Genomic DNA, 17,500 nt, shown 5'->3' with positions numbered 1-17,500 from the left:
AGGCGGGCGACGCTAAGGAGGGAAAAGGTGCGCTACACGAGTCTTCCTCTACTTCGATCCCATCAAGATGGCAAGCTACCTTGGTGTGACTGCGCTCTATTTATGATTCAAAGTTTGTCATAATGTAATCTTAACTTGAAAGTCCATGTACATTGTTCAGTGTTTCAGCCTTATTTCATCACAAGATGAGTACATTAACTAAACCACAAGCTTCTACAAGTGAAACTGAAGTACTGAACTGGAAACTAGAGGTGTCTTGCATTGGTCCGGACACATTAGCAATCATAATCAAAGTTCGGTATGAAAGGCAGGGTTAATAGAGAGAGAGAGAGAGAGAGAGAGAGAGAGAGAGAGAGAGAGAGAGAGAGAGAGAGAGAGAGAGAGAGAGAGAGAGAGAGAGAGAGAGAGAGAGAAAATGTCATCAAGGTTTATACTATGAACAGATCTCAGCTAGTTAGACATAAAATAATACAGTTTTGCAATGTGATTTGTGATTTGTCCTTTAGAAAACTCTGCACTGGATGTTTACATGAGGCTGACATGAGCACCGCTGTCACAATGCTACCACGACCAGACAAGGCTCACCTTCACCACGAACAGGCATATTATCAACGTAAGCATCAACTTCTGGATCTGAGCAAGAGGACCATGCTGCACTACTGAAGTTATTTTCTGCACGACTAATTCTGCACGCTTAAACTTCTCTCTGTTCTGAAAGAAACGCACAATGTCACTTCTCTCCATGTAGTTTTCTTCTATGACGAGCACTACACTTACATATTGCGTCTGTACTACATTTTTTTTTTCTATTAACACCTTTTGTACCATGACACGTTTCCATATTAATTTTGCTTATTATTTCGTGACCTTATACAGCTTCAGAAATTTACGTGGGGGATTTAAACAGTGAAGACTGTGGCAATTAATCTTTTAAACTCCATAGACCCTTCCTAATAACAATAAAATTTCTAATCGTACATAAATATCAAGGTAAAAATTGTGTCCTGGTACTGAGAGGTTGAGTTACTTCTGGTGTTTAACATTGTGCTTTCAAGTTGTAATTCTTATTCTTTTCCTTTTTTTTTTTTATATACTTGGCATAAATTTCTTAATTTAACCAAAAAACCCAGTGTCATGAATTAACAAGCTACATCAACAAAACTCAGTCGAATTTGCAAATAATAAAGCAAAGATAAAAATGACACTACAGGTTACCTGAGTGGAAACACCAATGACGAAGACGGAGGCGGAAGGATCGCGGTATGATATTGTACGCCAAACAGTGCTCGACTTGATAACACTGAGACAGAGTTGCACTGAGGAGGAAGGAGGAAGGATATCTTCAGAGACTGGCTACTGGAGAATCGTCATGCGAAGTGTCAGCATGCAAAGGCAAGAGGCATAAGAAAATTGACACAGGCTGAGTATTGGAAAGAGCTTAGAATACTGAAGTTGATTTGTACCATAAACAGTCAAACATACGATAGTCTGGAAATTTTAGAAATGCACTATTATGTAACACAAGAGAGAGAGAGAGAGAGAGAGAGAGAGAGAGAGAGAGAACGCACCAGTAAACACGCACTCCACTTCCAGTCACGTCTGGCACACGACTGACTGCCGCCAGCGTCCAGTGTAGACCATCAGGCCTCTTAAGTTCTTTTGCTGCCTCTAAACTCCTCCCCGCAATTCTCAACACTATCCCTAGTAAAGACACTCCTCCTCCTCCTCCTCAACTCTCCACTCCCGATGTTTCTCCTCCTGACGAGAATAATGCTTAGAAATGTAATAAGGTACTGATAAGTATCATTCGCAACACTAAAAGCGTCTTTTCTTCATACGCTGTAGTTCTTACTCAGTCCTTCGAACTTTCTAAACACAAAACAGAGAACACTTTCTACGTAACGAAAAGATGATAATGTCAACGAGAATACCGACGAACTAGCACGTGAGGACATTTTCTACTCTCTAACCTACGCTTTGTCAAATTCATAATCTAAAATGCTTCCGTTTTCAATGAGGATTTACAATCTCTCTCTCTCTCTCTCTCTCTCTCTCTCTCTGTGTGTGTGTGTGTGTGTGTGTGTGTGTGTGTTTATTTATTCACATTAAGCCGGGCAAACTGCTTTCCTCACCAACTGTTTTCTGTGGTAAGTATTAATGTCATAATAATTCTATTCAAGCAACTCCTTTCTAGTAGTTAATGAGATGGCCGGCGGATAGTGGAGTTAGTTTTTCTTCTTCTTTAATTTTTTTTTTTTATCATTTCATACACCTGGGACAGCGAAAAGAGTAGTACTGGTTTGAAAAACGAAAGGCGACCATCATGAACAAAAGCGTAAGGAAGCAATGGCTGAGAGCTGAACTGAGATGAATGCCGTAAACACGAAGAGAATATAATACTACTACAAGGCGAACACCGAACCTAAACGTTAAAGAATCCTAAACCGAAGACTTCAATATGAATCACGTACTCTTGACAGCACCTTCCAGTGTATGGGACATTAAATTCCTAGTAGTAAGACATGTAGTCACCTCACACAAAATCCGCAGTTACCCTTATTCCTGTGTGTCGTTTATGAAGAAGAAAAAAAAAAAAATCTGGGAATAAAAGTCTTAAAACTCCTTTCTACGAATAAACTAAATTGATAGACAGATATAGGTGATAAACACATACACACACACAAACACACACACGCACGGACGGGCGGGGAATAAAAGTCAAAAACACAGTATATATTCCAGGAAGTTGGAGTCCCTTGGTCAAAAAGCAGCTGGTTTGGATTGGCTTGGATTAAGAAAATTGCAAGTTTCCCGCATCAGTCAGCGAGGCAGGTGGGCAGACGAGAAGGAACAATTTGGGAAAGTGGAATATGACGCGGTTTTGAAAGTGAGTTTGTGAGTGTGCGAAGGAAGGGAAATGTAACAAGATAAAATCACGAAAACAGTTGTTATTATGAATGTGGAAATCACGAGTAGGAGGAGGAGCAGCAGGATGGGGAGGTGATGTTGGTGGTAGTGGGAATGGTAGCGAGAGAGAATGAATCTTCTCTCTCTCTCTCTCTCTCTCTCTCTCTTACAATTCAGTAATTCGTTCAAGACGTAAGCCTGATGAGATAAAGATTCTGTAAATTATTTTCGATGTTTTTTCTTCAAGTAGGGCTAGTTATAGTGCAACACATCGTTACTCCTCGCACGTGTTTGATTTTGGCGATGACTTAACAACATTCATCAGGTGAAATCTTGGTAAAATACTGACTTCTATACGGACACAAGATTCTTAATTATAGCAATCTATTCCGTGACAGCCATATTGCCGCGACTTGTGCCACTGTTCTTGTTGCTGCTGTTACTTTTACATTCAATATATGAATGCGAATATATTTGGTTACCTATTTGTATTGTGGTGTAAATGTGTTGAGTTCATAATGGCCTATTTTTCATTATCCAATATACCTTTTCTCTTTAGATTCATATGATTGCGCTGTGCATATCACTACTAACTTAACCCACGATGTTTCACTAATTTACTATTGGTCTGTTTGAAAACAATGAATATTTCTACATCTCCCTATCTCCTTTCTTGTTTAATGAACATAAATGGCTCATGTGAATACTCTTACGTCATCACTGCAACCACTGTCACTACTGCTAACCCTCACTGTAACTACACTCATTATCACCACCACCACCACCACTTCACTCTTACAACCCTAACACTTAAGCAACTTTCACGCAAGATCTCCACTGTCTGAAGAGGCTGTTGGGGGGGGGGGGGGCTGAGTGAGAGGGAGACGTGGTGAACACAAAGAGGAAAAGGAGAAACTGAGGTTAGGTCCAGAGAGAGAGAGAGAGAGAGAGAGAGAGAGAGAGAGAGAGAGAGAGAGAGAGAGAGAGAGAGAGAGAGAGAGGTTAAATATGATATGATTAGTAACTTGAATAAAAATAATTCTACTACAGTTACTAGTGTTACCACTACTTCTCTTCTCCAACTGCAATAATAATAATAATAATAATAATAATAATAATAATAATAATAATAATAATGATAATAGTAATAATAATAACAATAATAATAATAATAATAATAATAATAATAATAATAATAATAGTAACAATAATAATAATAATAATTATAATAATAATAATATAATAAAAATGGTAATAATAATATATAATGAATGATAACATCTTTCATAATGATTTGTTATTCCACATATCTTAAACATCCATTCATACCATTTTCATATTCTTGAAAACTAAGAATACCTTTCATCACTTTCTCTCTTTTCTTTCTATCTTCATTTTCACTTGCTGAAGTATTTTGCCACAACCACTGTTATTTGTCAGCTCTTTAACTTAATATGATTTCCCTTTCACACACCACTCTTATCATTGGCCTAACCTAACCCTTCCATCCACACCTCTCAAGATGCTGTATCCTGCACGATGCAACATATTTTACGGGAAATAATTCAAAAGAATTATTTTACCAATATTGGATAGGAATTACTACAAGAAGTTAATGACATGTCACACTCAGGCCAACTGAAATGGAGTGGGTGAGCTGGTGCATTGTCCAAGGGGCCATGGGATTTTTGGGGACCCATACCTTATGCCACACCAGTCACTGACTGCATAATGTGTCAAGAACATACAATAATTACCAGCTTAGTGTGAAGATCTGGTGTCAATTTTCTCTTTATCAGTCTATTCACAACTGTTTCAAGGAACTCAATCCTGGTTATGACTAATACACTTTTACAAATTTTGTTGCTCACCAGACTGTTGCAGGTATTATTGGCCAAAACGAGCGTACCATGATAGGAAAGTTATCTGTAATGAAAGCAGTTCTCATAAATTATGAGAGCAGAGTACACACTTTCAATAAAGAAAAATATGGAATACTTAATTCAGCAGAGTTAATGAAAGAAGAGCATAGTAAAAGTCACACACTAACCATTGTCACATACTCCAAATCCTTCCATAGCTACATAAATGCTCTATGTAATTCAATTCTTAAAACTTTTCTTCATATAATAAACCAGTTTTAAAAAGACATTTCTATCACATTATTTTCACTCTCAAAAGTTCAATTTCTCTACTAACACAAGCTAATATTTTTTCCATTATTATAAGTAAGCATTGCTTGGGTTTAAGTGAATCTCTTTGTGTTGCTACAAGCAATCCCTATTTCTTGTCATTAAGAGCCACCCTCCATGTGCTGCAAAGGCCTACAAAAGGCCATTAAAGAAAGAACAAGGCAAGGTATTGCAGGGAAATAAAAACAATAATATATCAAATACTCTGATTATTTACAAAGTCTTTGGACATTTACTGTATCTGCTAGTAGATTCAATGGGAATAAACAAATAAATAAATTTATGCATCCCATGTTCATAAGACCTGAAATTTACAATAATAAAATTCTACAACAAAAACATGAATGGCAACTTGCCTTGACATACTCAGCCTTATCCAAATGCATTTATGAAACCTCTATAGCTCCCAACTCTTTAAGTAAGTCCTCTTTTTGGCTGAAATAATTCTTGTACCATTCAATATGTGCTTGTTTTCGTTCCACAGTTAGATAAGGATTCTTGGAAAGTCCGGTGCAAACCAGCTCCATGAAGTGTCTGATGGGGCCACGTTTTGGACACCATCCTTCCAAGTGTCTCTCAAGGAACACATGCTCATGGAATCCCACTTTCATTTCCTCCACCAAACCTGCTCAGAGATGAAAGAAGGGTGTAAGAAATTATTCATGTGTGGTTGGTGATATGAACAAAGAAAACAAGACAGAAAATAGCAAAAAGACTCACCAATTATAAGAGCATTATATTCAAGCAAAATCTACCTCTTTCTTTCTCTGGTGTACTCAAAGGACAAAAACAACCACTACCTCTATCTATCCAAACACTTCCTTGTTTACACCCTCCCCTTTCATCAACACCTCTCTTACATAAATATTTTTTTACCTTAACTTTCTACCAACCTTTCCCTGCTACTATTTTTTTATTGCATCTTTTTATTTATACATATATATAGTGTTACCTCGGTATAAGTCCTTAATCTGTTTAAGATCATTGGACTTATACCAAACAGGATGTATATAAAACCCTTTTTTTTCCATTAGAAGTAAAGGGAAAATGATTAATTCATTCCCAAGAAAAAAAAATCCTATTGTTATTGGCAATATATTGATGAGGTTGTATGAAATGAATTAAAACACTGCTTAGTACTAAAATACATACTGCCTAATACTAAAATACACACATCTTCCAAGAAATTATTCAATATTAATCTCTTCAGTACCAGGACACGTTTTCATATTCATTCTGGTTATCTACTATTTGGCAATTTCATACAGCTTCAGAAACACATTGTGATTAGAATAGTGAAGACTGCTGCAGCCAGTATTCTTTTGACCTCCATAGATCCTTCCTAATGCAAATAAACTAGTCTAATCATATCCACAAAATCAAGGTAAAAATGCATATCAGTATTGAAGGGGTTAAGAGGCAAGGACTGAAAATTTGGAAGACTTAGTATAAGGGCTGTTTTCTTGAATAATTCGTATATCTATTTACTTTACAGCAAGTTAATGTTGAGATAACAGTACCTGCTTCATTATCAATGGGGAAGGTCCACAGCTTGCCCTGGTTAGTCCACTGTATCATCTCCACAAAGGCATTGTTAGGAGGATGCTGCATACTCTGCTCCAGCTCATGTTGGTACAACCTCTCCCAAGTGGGCAACACTGATACTGGAGTAGCAGGTCCAGGAGTATCTTTGTCCCCTTTCTTAAATATCCCTAAAGGCTCACCTCCAAACAGATCAACATGAGCCCTGAAAATAGAATGTGGTGTATAAAAAATAAGGCAACTCAGTATATCTAGAATGTACAATGTATAACATGTTGAGAAGTGTGGACCAGCTACCCAGCTGCACATCACTTTCTGCTTTCCACCACTCATGTTCTGTCCATCTTTGTACAGAAAGTTAATCAGTCTTTTGTCTGTTCTACTGGTGAGCTCTGCAATTTTCTGCCTGCTTCTGTATTTCCCCTTTCATATGACTTGAACTTTTCAAGACATAGGTTTCAAGAAACTTATCTTTCAGTTTTGGGTAGTCCTGAAATAATCAAAGGAAGGGAGCATAAGCAGATATCTCAAGTGTGAAGAATATACCTCTCTCAACAAACCTCGGCATAGATGAGTCTCGAAGCTGAGTGTAGGGCTTGCGGGGCCGGGGCTGGTCTCTTGGGTCAGTGTCATACCCTTGGCTGATCTCATTACCAGAAGGAAGATGGGGTGGTACTTTCTCCACCCCTGGTCGTGGCTTTCTCTCTACCTTCATACCCACAAACAATTCACTGTACAGAGAGCATGCATAGCCATTAACATCAGTGGAACAAGGAAATTTACCAAATAGGATAAAACTAAAGCTACAAATGTATTTTCATTAAAAGTTACTTAGTACAGTATTACTACATACAATCAAGAATTCACATGAATAAGTAAAACTTATACAAAATTTGGTGAACATGAATTTAAATAAATATTCTTTTCCAGATTCTGAATAACAGTGCTCTGTCTTAATAGATCAAGTGCTTTATTGAACACTAACACTGCAGTAAAACTGTGTGAAGAGACGTGCATTACTTGTCTTTATTTTACATCAATCCTTGACTAAAGACTAGTATCATAATGGCTCATTCATAGGTCTGGTCTAACAGAATATAACTCCAGCCAGCCAAAATGTAAGTCAGAATCAAAGAAGCTTCAAAAGATAAGCAAATTTTTCCAACAGAAGACTCAGACTGATCACTATCATGGTGCTTTGAGTGTTGTTATTTTATACTTCACAAACAGAACAATAATGAAACAAAAAAGAAGATTCAGTAGTACAATGCATTGTCAGCTGAAGGTAGTGAAGAATGCTATTATATATTGTCACCACAAATGGTATCAATCCAATCACAAACAGATATCAGAGCATCATTGTGCATCAACACTCACCTGAGAGATGGGGCAGAGCTAGTTGTGGTCTCTGCAGAGTGGAGGCGTAAGGTGGACAGAAGCTCAGACTCAGTTTCCTTCACATCCCCACCGAGACTTTTAGCCACTTCCTTGGTCGCTAAAACAAGCTCAGGTTCTGAAAAAATTATCCCATATTTCATTAGTATTAAAGGAGTTGCAGCATATTTAGAACAGTGTCATGGAAGCAGAATATCTCACTTTTAAATATTAACCAATGCAGCATGCAAAAATTTCAAGGTTACGATATATGAACAATAACAAGGTAATGAGATACCTATGGTAATTAAAGCACAAGTACAGTTCTCACCAATGTTAGGGTCTGCCACTGGGGATGGTTTGTCTTTTGCTGCAGCTTTGGCCTTCCTCCGAGTTTTGGGACGTGACAATTGCACTTGAGGTTCCACAGGAATGGGGTCAACCTGGAAATTGAAAGATTCTCAATATAACACATTTGAAGTATTTGAAATGATCACTAAGCACACCTATAATTCAATAACACTAATAAAACATGAACATATATATCTATATTTGTGAATACTAGAGACAACAAGAGACTAGGTTATCAATGAAATTTGGCACTGGCAAGTATCATGTACTATCATGTACTAATTATCACATAATGACACATTAGCTATAGCTATATAGAAACATGAAAAGTGGAACTCATCAAGCAAAATCTATCAGCAGAATTTACTGTTAGCAGGACCTCAAGAACAGTACTCTCCTGCCAACATGACTTATAATGAGAGATTCAGATATAGCTAGGAGATGGTGCAGCAACCACAAGTTGATGATATAGAAATTAGCTATCTGAGAGGAGCACATAGATTGAAAATATAGAAAAATATTTGAATGATGCTGCATGTAATCATGTGCAAATAAAGATAATCATAGAGTGGTGAGGTATGTAATTAGAAAAAAATAAATAAATAAAAATAAAGTGGCCAAATAAAAAAGATAAGGTACTGTTTAAGTTTTAGGAAAGAAATGTACATATGAGTACAAAATGATGGTCATTTTAGGAAATGGAGGTCACTTGAAAGAAAGAAGGAGGTAAAGGAAAGATATGAAGGTGGTGCCAGGATAGGAAGTGAGTGAGCAGACTCCCTGAGGATACAAGGTAGTAGATGGTAGATAAAAAGGATGAGTAAATACAATGTCATCAATCCCTTCAAAATCAACATTAAGCTTTAATGCCAGTTCTGTGAGTTAAATTAAAATAGCCTATGAAAACACAGGTGTTCTCACACTAGCCAAAGATGAAAGAAGATCATGTAGTTTCTTCTGTCTTGATGTCTTCTTGCCTTGTTTCTCTGCAACCACTCCCTCTTCTACAGTGGACTCATGTTTTAAGACATGTAATTGAGACTCTTCAGTTTTCTCTCCCTCTGCCTCCTGGAGTGGCTTTTGGTCTTCTATCTTGGTTTCCACATTCTGAGATTTAAGTGATTTTTCTTCAGCATCACCATTCTTGACAGTGGTAGCAGGTCTGGCATCACCACCCTGCTCACCATCTTCTGGTGGCTTTCGGCAAAGTGGTCGAGTCAGACATGCTGGTTGTGCCGCTAACCTAGAGGACCAAATTGGAAAAAAGGAGTACTCTTCACTGACTGCCCACACACACACATAAGTGTGTGTGTGTGTGTGTGTGTGTATGTATGTATGTATGTGTGTGTGTGTGTGTGTGTGTGTGTGTGTGTGTGTGTGTGTGTGTGTGTGTGTGTGTGTTGACACCATATCTTAAAAGCAAATGATTTGCAATAAAAACAAAAAGCAGACTAATACAAAAGAGACCAAAGTATACCAAAATGAAATAGTTTATTTTTCATAAATAAGCAATCCAGCAGTAACCTTCACGTCCAATGACTGCCAATCTGCTGTCACAAATCATCACCTAACCTAATCTAATGAAACCATTCTATTCCATAACCAAATGGTTAATGTTTACCATCGGTCCTTGTCAGTAGTGCATTACATGACTGCATGTTGTCTTAATATACTCACTGTGCTTCATGTCTATTAATTTTTTATTTTTCACATACTTGGCTATTACTAACTCATATTGATACTTTTGATAATCAACACATAGCGCCAAAAACAGTTACATGAAGTTCAAGTTAATTTAGATTAGCTTAAGTTAGGTGACCTCAAATTGTGTATTTTGGTTTAATTGGTTCAGAATAATAATACAGCTCAAATTCTGACTTGTCAGAAAAGTCTAAGGAGACAAACTACCGTACTTGGCGAAGGAAGGACCTCTTGTCAATATTTACCAACCAAATTTACCTGACTGAATCAATCTAGCCGAGCCAGGCCTAACGTAACTGATATGGAAAGCAACCGGTTGGATTAGTAAGTTGAATGAAAGTCAGATGAAGCTAGACGTTTCCTCAGTTTTCAAAATATGTTATCTCATCTTTAAACTTGTCATGAATGTATAAATGTGGCCCAATTAGGCTTCCCCCACCCTAAAACCTCGCCTTTCCACCAGGTGCCAAGCTTGTGTAACAATTTTAGGGGATGGAAGGAGAGATGGGAGGAACAGACCTATTACAAATAATGACTAATCTTAACACAAGATCAGAATACAATCAAGGACAGCAAACGTGACACACCTTGATACTGGCAGCAATGCTTGGATGAAAGGCGACCGGAACAGAACAGCCATGATATTGTTTATGATCCCAGACTCCCAGTGCTAGTGGTCCTGATCTTGATTGTACAGGCAGCGCCGCAGAGAGAGAGAGAGAGAGAGAGAGAGAGAGAGAGCCGTTGAAAGAAAAAAAAAAAACAATTCTTTCCGACGATCACCAGAGAGAGAGAGAGAGAGAGAGAGATCGTTAATGGCAAGTGACAAGGGCCAGAGTGAATTTGAAGTTTGTGTTCATATCAAAATTGGCAAGTGACAAGGACCAGAGTGAACTTGAAGTTTGTGTTCATATCAAAATTGGCAAGTGACAAGGGCCAGAGTGAACTTGAAGTTTGTGTTCATATCAAAATTGGCAATCGTAGTCGGCCACCTTCTTGGTAAAACAGTTTTCCTACCTATAACAGGAGTGAAATATATATATTTTTTTCATGGCAGCTGTTATAAGCTAAAGGTTAAAAGGTGGTACTGTGGTGTAAAACTGTAAATATAGTAATAGGGTTTTTATGTACAAACTGCCGAGTGTTCGCCTACGAGTTAAGATTATCATTGGATTGTTATTACCAACGAAGTACCCTAAGCTTGAATTAACACGCCTGTTCACCGTCACCTATCCTACCGTATATATAGTCCGGTCAGAGCAGCGCAGATTTGCGTGATATGATGTGAATGTTTTCCCTTTCATGTATATAAGCAATACGTAGTGATGCTACGTAGCCACCCTGTGTACTTGTGATTTATCCCTCCCTTCCCCATGCCCTGACAAAGGACAATAGTTTTGAGTTAGGAGTAGGGTCCCTGTGTGAATGAAGCGTATATGGAATTCTGAGTGAGTGTACAATGTTGTATTTTGTTATATAAAAAAAAAAAAAAAAAAAAAAAAAAAAAAAAATATATATATATATATATATATATATATATATATATATATATATATATATATATATATATATATATATATATATATATATATATATATATATATATATATATATATATATATATATATATATATATATATATATATATATATATATATATATATATATATATATATATATATATATATATATATATATATATATATATATATATATATATATATATATATATATATATATATATATATATATATATATATATATATATATATATATATATATATATATATATATATATATATATAATGATAAAAAAACTACATAAAGTAAATAAATTGTATATATAAATAACAAAATGAAATAAAAACTTGAAAATAAAAATGGCAAAAATGGCCCAATACCCATGCCAGGGTAATGGCCAAAAAAAAAAAAAAAAAAAAAAAAGCGCAGGTCACTTGCTGGCCGGCTGCCTTCCTGCCTACAAGTCAGGTTCATCTGTAATACCTGTGAAGCTATGGTTCTGGTTACCCCTAAACCACACTAACTTCTTTAGTGTAGAGGTGAAGGGCTGAGACGTTTAAGAAGAGAGACCGTAGAGTGACAGTGACAGTCCAGTCAGGCCTCACCTTCATTCACAGTTGAACTTCCTGACGAGTGTGTACCCTGCATGGCCGGCACTGCCAGTAGTATGACTCTCGAGTGTTGATGCAAAGGGGCTCACACACACCCGACATTCTTCTCCCGGCACTCGTCAATGCCACACAGCTGCATAAACTCATCCTGCCACAAGAAAGGCATTTGCTTCAATACTGTCAAGTTGTGATTTTTTTTTTTATACTGTATACAATGTAAGAAAACCTGCAACTTTTGTATGAAACAATGGAGTTCAGGGCATGAGTTAAGCCTTGCGTGCCAGAGTGACAAAAGCAAGGCCTTCTCCTCACCTATCCATTACTGCAGTAGTCACTGAAGCCGTCACACATGCACTGCTTCTGGGTGCCATTGACACCACCGTAGGAAAACTGACTGTCTGAGGCACACAAGTCGTTGTTCTTCCGTGCGAGGGTGGTCTCTAGGTCTATCTGCCAGCATTGCATTGTGTGAGTGAGATGATGGACTTGTATTTTAACACCACTATTATTCATGGTTTAGACTATCTTAGGGTAAATTTAAATGAACAAAATGGTGTTTCAAGAGAGAGAGAGAAACCCTAGCAGTAAATTGCAACAATCCTGCTCAGCAAAGCTCTCCGTCTTTCCTTTAAATACAAGTAACAGACAAACAACAAAATTACACTCCCACACCAACATTCAAAGGTTCACATCACTAAAACACACGAAATGCACCCTAAAACACACTTTTAACATCCCTGCAGCACTAATAAACCAGATTAAAATACCCCAAATGTATCCTAAAACCAACAGTATGCATTATAAAGAACGTTAGGATTATAAGGGACACTTACCTAAAATATTACACCTTGGCTGCTTCTCCTATTCAACCTTTATTTCTTATTTCTTCTTCATCCTCCTCTATTGTTTCTAGTTCTTCCTCCTATTGCTTCCATCTACACGTCTGAGCCTAGAAAGGCATCAAAACACTAGATATTAGATAAAATATTAAGGAAATGAAGGGTGACTTAAGTATTGTGGCTTGACTGCTCCTCTTCCTCCTCCCTTTCTCCTTATCCTCCTTTATTTCTCCTTTCTTCCTCCTTCTGCTACTTTTATCTACACACCTGAAACTAAAAACATACGAAAACACTTAAAAATCACTACATATTAGGCAAAATATTGACGAACTGCGGGCTTGGAAAAAAGAGGCGCCAGCCTGAGGCTATGATGAGTCACCATCTGGGCCGTGGTCATCCGAGAGAACGGGAGCGGGAATGACTCGGCTAAATTACGTAAATAATTTGATTTCAAAAATGACTTTTAATAAAAGCGAAGCCACGGCCGAATGCTTGTTATTTTATGACGTGATAAATACTTAAACAAATTTTCAAATTATCAAAATATCTCCAGCTTAACTGGTTTTTTAAAAATTTATAAATTAAGTACGATAAAAGTACAAAAACATTTTAACCCATAAATCTCTTAAAACGTCCTGTAAAGTCAAGCCATTTTCACTTGGCGAGTATTTTATCACATTTCACGGAGTCTGAGCTATCTTTTGGGGCATTCTACATCGAGTTAGACCAAGAAGCAGAAACGTGAGCAAAAAAATAAAGAAAAATAAGAGCTTTTTACATCATCACCAAACACCATTTCAAAGTCCCCATATTTCACTCAATAGATTAATTTCACACTTAAAAGAGCACAGACGATTATTTAATGAAAAAAAGACCCACTTATACCATGAAATAAAAAATCTCAATATTCCAAATGGGAAATTTTGAGCGTTAAAAAACCTTTAACATACGCCATAAAACACCACTAAACGCCACATATTTACCCAGCACAGGCGCGGAACACACTTCAAACACGACGAAACATTTATAGAAACCATAAAAACATACCATGGAAGCTATAACACTTAGAAAATATGAAAAACATGATCCAAGCAACAATATTCCAGAAAATTTTGTTTAACTTCGTATTTTCGAATTAAAAAATTTTAACGGTACCAAAATAGAAAAAAAAAATTCATACGACAAGGACTTTGTTTACTTCATTGGGCTAGTATTCAGAAAATGTAACATAATGTAGTGTGGCTGTGCTTTCCTTCTCGACGTTATGATGTGTTTTGGCACTGTTAATTTGAAATACAGACGACTCATTGGATTATGTTTTGTAAACAATGGACTCGGTAATGTTATTATATTATGGTTATTAGTTAAAGTATATATTTATTGCGTCCAAAAATGTAGTGCATTCCCGTCTGGGCGCCTTTTTTCTTCAGACGATTTTTAAAATAAATTACGTACGTGAAAATTGGGCCACAGGGGCACCTCAGCCATGCCTTCCCCTCCAGGTCAGTCCAGCAATGTCTGCCTACACTCCCCTGTGTTTCCAGACCTAGAGAGTTTAATAACATTAGATTCAACCACCAAAATAGATAAATAGCCCATAATATGTTGAATAAGGTTGATGGTTATGTATACTCCAGTTCAGACCGCCTACCACCCACCATGACCTGGACTAAGACACTCCTCCCCCCCTCAACCACCGTCCCTCCTTCCCTATCCTTCAATTTTCTGATTCCCCCACTGCATTTCCTGCTGTTGCCCGCCTGAAATGTATAAGAGTAGTGATAGGAGGAAGAAATGTGGATTGGAATTGTGAGGTGGTAGTAGTAGTAGTAGTAGTAGTAGTAGTAGTAGTAGTAGTAGTAGTAGTAGTAGTAGTAGTAGTAGTAGTAGTGGTGGTGGTGTGTGTGTGTGTGTGTGTGTGTGTGTGTGTGTGTGTGTGTGTGTGTGTGTGTGTGTGTAGTGATAGGAGGAAGAAATGTGGATTGGAATTGTGAGGTGGTAGTAGTAGTAGTAGTAGTAGTAGTAGTAGTAGTAGTAGTAGTAGTAGTAGTAGTAGTAGTAGTAGTAGTAGTAGTAGTAGTGGTGGTGGTGGTGGTGGTGGTGGTGGTGGTGGTGGTGGTGGTGGTGTGTGTGTGTGTGTGTGTGTGTGTGTGTGTGTGTGTGTGTGTGTGTGTTTCACTGTTTGATCTGCTGCAGTCTCTGACGAGACAGCCAGATGTTACCCTACGGAACGAGCTCAGAGCTCATTATTTCCAATCTTCGGATAGGCCTGAGACCAGGCACACACCACACACCGGGACAACAAGGTCACGACTCCTCGATTTACATCCTGTACCTACTCACTGCTAGGTGAACAGGGGCTACACGTGAAAGGAGACACACCTAAATATCTCCACCCGGCCGGGGAATCGAATCCCGGTCCTCTGGCTTGTGAAGCCAGCGCTCTAACCACTGAGCTACCGGGCATGTGTGTGTGTATCTACCTATTTGTATTTACCTATTTGTGTATTACAGGGCCCGAGCTAAGCTCTCTGTGACCTGTCTCCTTGTCCATTCCTGTCATATCTCTCTTTCAACTGATTGACACACACCGCATCAACGACATCACTGCTCAGTTTATTCCACTTATCAATGCTACGATGCGGGAAACTGTATTTTCTCACGTCATTTAGACAGATGTCCTTTATTAGCTTTTTTCCATGTCCTCGGGGATGATTACTTGTGGTCACCTTTATCAACTCTCTGTCCAGTATGTCAATCTTGTTCACCAATTTATACATAGTTATCATATCTCCTCTTGTTCTTCTCTCTTCTAATGTGGTCAGCCCCAGCTTCCTCAGTCTTTCCTCATAGTCTAACTCCCTGAGTCCTGGTACCATCCTTGTTGCCAGCCTCTGTACCCTTTCCACCTTCTTCACATTTTTCTTCACATGCCAGACACATGCTGCATATTCTAACTGGGGTCTTATTAAGGTACATAATATCTTCATCATTCCTTCATCTAGGTAGTGGAATGCAAGGCCAATATTTTGAAGCATGTTGTATGTTTTCCAAAAAATCTTGTTAATGTGTTTCTTCGGTGACAAAGTGTTTTGCACGGTTACTCCTAAGTCTTTCTCCTCATTGGTCTCTTTAATTTTCTCATCACCCAGCCTGTAATCCCTGTTTGGTCTGTATCTACTTCTTCCCATTTTCATAACATGGGTCTTGTCTATATTAAATTCCATCTGCCACTCCTTACTCCACTCATATATTTTATCAAAATCTTCCTGTAACTTGTTACAATCTTCCACATTCTTTACTCTCCTCGTGATTTTAGTATCGTCCGCAAACATGTTCATGTAACTGTCAATTCCTACTGGCATATCATTAACATAAATCAAAAACATGATGGGACCCAGCACTGACCCTTGTGGAACTCCACTGGTTACCTTCTTCCACTCGGACTTCCTTCCTCTCACCACTGTTCTCATTTCTCTTCCCATTAAGTAATTTTCCATCCATTTTGCTAGTTTATCATTTACTCCTCCAATCATCTTTAGTTTCCACATCAGTCTATTGTGTGGTACTTTATCAAAGGCCTTTCTCAAGTCCAGGTAGATAGCATCCACCCATCCCTCTCTATGTTGTAGTATGTCAGTCACTCTTGAATAAAAACATAATAAATTGGATACACGATCTTCCTTTTCTGAAACCAAACTGCCTTTCACTCAGAATGTTTTCACTTTCTAGATACTCACTCCACTTAGCTTTAATTACTTCTTCACATACCTTGCACAATATACTAGTCAACGATACTGGTCTATAATTTAGCGGTTCCATTCTACTACCATTCTTATATATAGGCACAATGTCAGCTTTTTTCCACTCTTTCAGGACTAATCCTGTTCGTATGGAGGTTTCCACAATATCAAATACGGGGTTCAACAATTGATCCTTACATTCATTTAGTAACCTCCCAGATATGCCATCAGGCCCCATTGATTTATTAATATCCAGATTGCTTATAATTTTCCTTACATCTTCCTTAGTAACCAGTGTGTGTGTGTGTGTGTGTGTGTGTGTGTGTGTGTGTGTGTGTGTGTGTGTGTGTGTGTGTGTGTGTGTGTGTGTGTGTGTATTCACCTAGTTGTAATTTTACAGGGCCTGGGTATCATACTCATGTGGCTCCGTCTCCATATCAACACACATCCAACTTTCCTTTAAAACTATGCACACTCCTCGCTGACACCACCTCCTCACTCAAACCATTCCACACCTCCACACATCTTTGTGGGAAACTATATTTCTTCACATCCTTCAAGCATATTCCCTTGGCTATCTTTTTACTGTGTGATCTCGTAGTTCTATTTAAGTTTTCCTCTCTCAACATCATTTGCTCATTATCCACTTCATCCAGTCCGTTCAACAGTTTATAAACCTGTATTAAATCTCCTCTTTCTCTTCTTTGTTCCAAGGTAAG

General features: G+C 37.8%; 2 protein-coding genes across 2 annotated transcripts in view; both read right to left on the bottom strand.

The window, feature by feature from the left end:
- LOC123505798 (titin-like) overlaps positions 1 to 1,774 on the bottom strand; it is a 16,097-nt gene extending 14,323 nt beyond the window's left edge. Inside the window, exon 1 of the mRNA XM_045257518.1 lies at positions 1,569 to 1,774. The gene's annotated coding sequence lies outside the window, so the exon portion shown is untranslated. The remainder of the gene's footprint in view (positions 1 to 1,568) is intronic.
- A 3,519-nt stretch (positions 1,775 to 5,293) lies between these two features.
- On the bottom strand, positions 5,294 to 10,805 carry LOC123505723 (28S ribosomal protein S31, mitochondrial-like). The gene is made up of 7 exons (XM_045257373.1): positions 10,655 to 10,805; positions 9,288 to 9,609; positions 8,347 to 8,458; positions 8,019 to 8,154; positions 7,202 to 7,372; positions 6,620 to 6,846; positions 5,294 to 5,724 (listed from the first exon to the last, which is right to left on the bottom strand). Exons 1-7 carry the CDS (start codon positions 10,705 to 10,707, stop codon positions 5,486 to 5,488), a joined length of 1,260 nt encoding a protein of 419 aa, XP_045113308.1. The 5' UTR covers positions 10,708 to 10,805; the 3' UTR covers positions 5,294 to 5,485.
- Between the last annotated feature and the right edge of the window lie 6,695 nt (positions 10,806 to 17,500).

The sequence above is a fragment of the Portunus trituberculatus genome, chromosome 18 (assembly GCF_017591435.1).
Source record: "Portunus trituberculatus isolate SZX2019 chromosome 18, ASM1759143v1, whole genome shotgun sequence".
In the NCBI taxonomy this organism is placed as follows: Eukaryota; Metazoa; Arthropoda; class Malacostraca; order Decapoda; family Portunidae; genus Portunus; species Portunus trituberculatus.
Note: the sequence above shows the minus strand (reverse complement) of the source record. Positions and strands in the feature narration are given on the sequence as shown.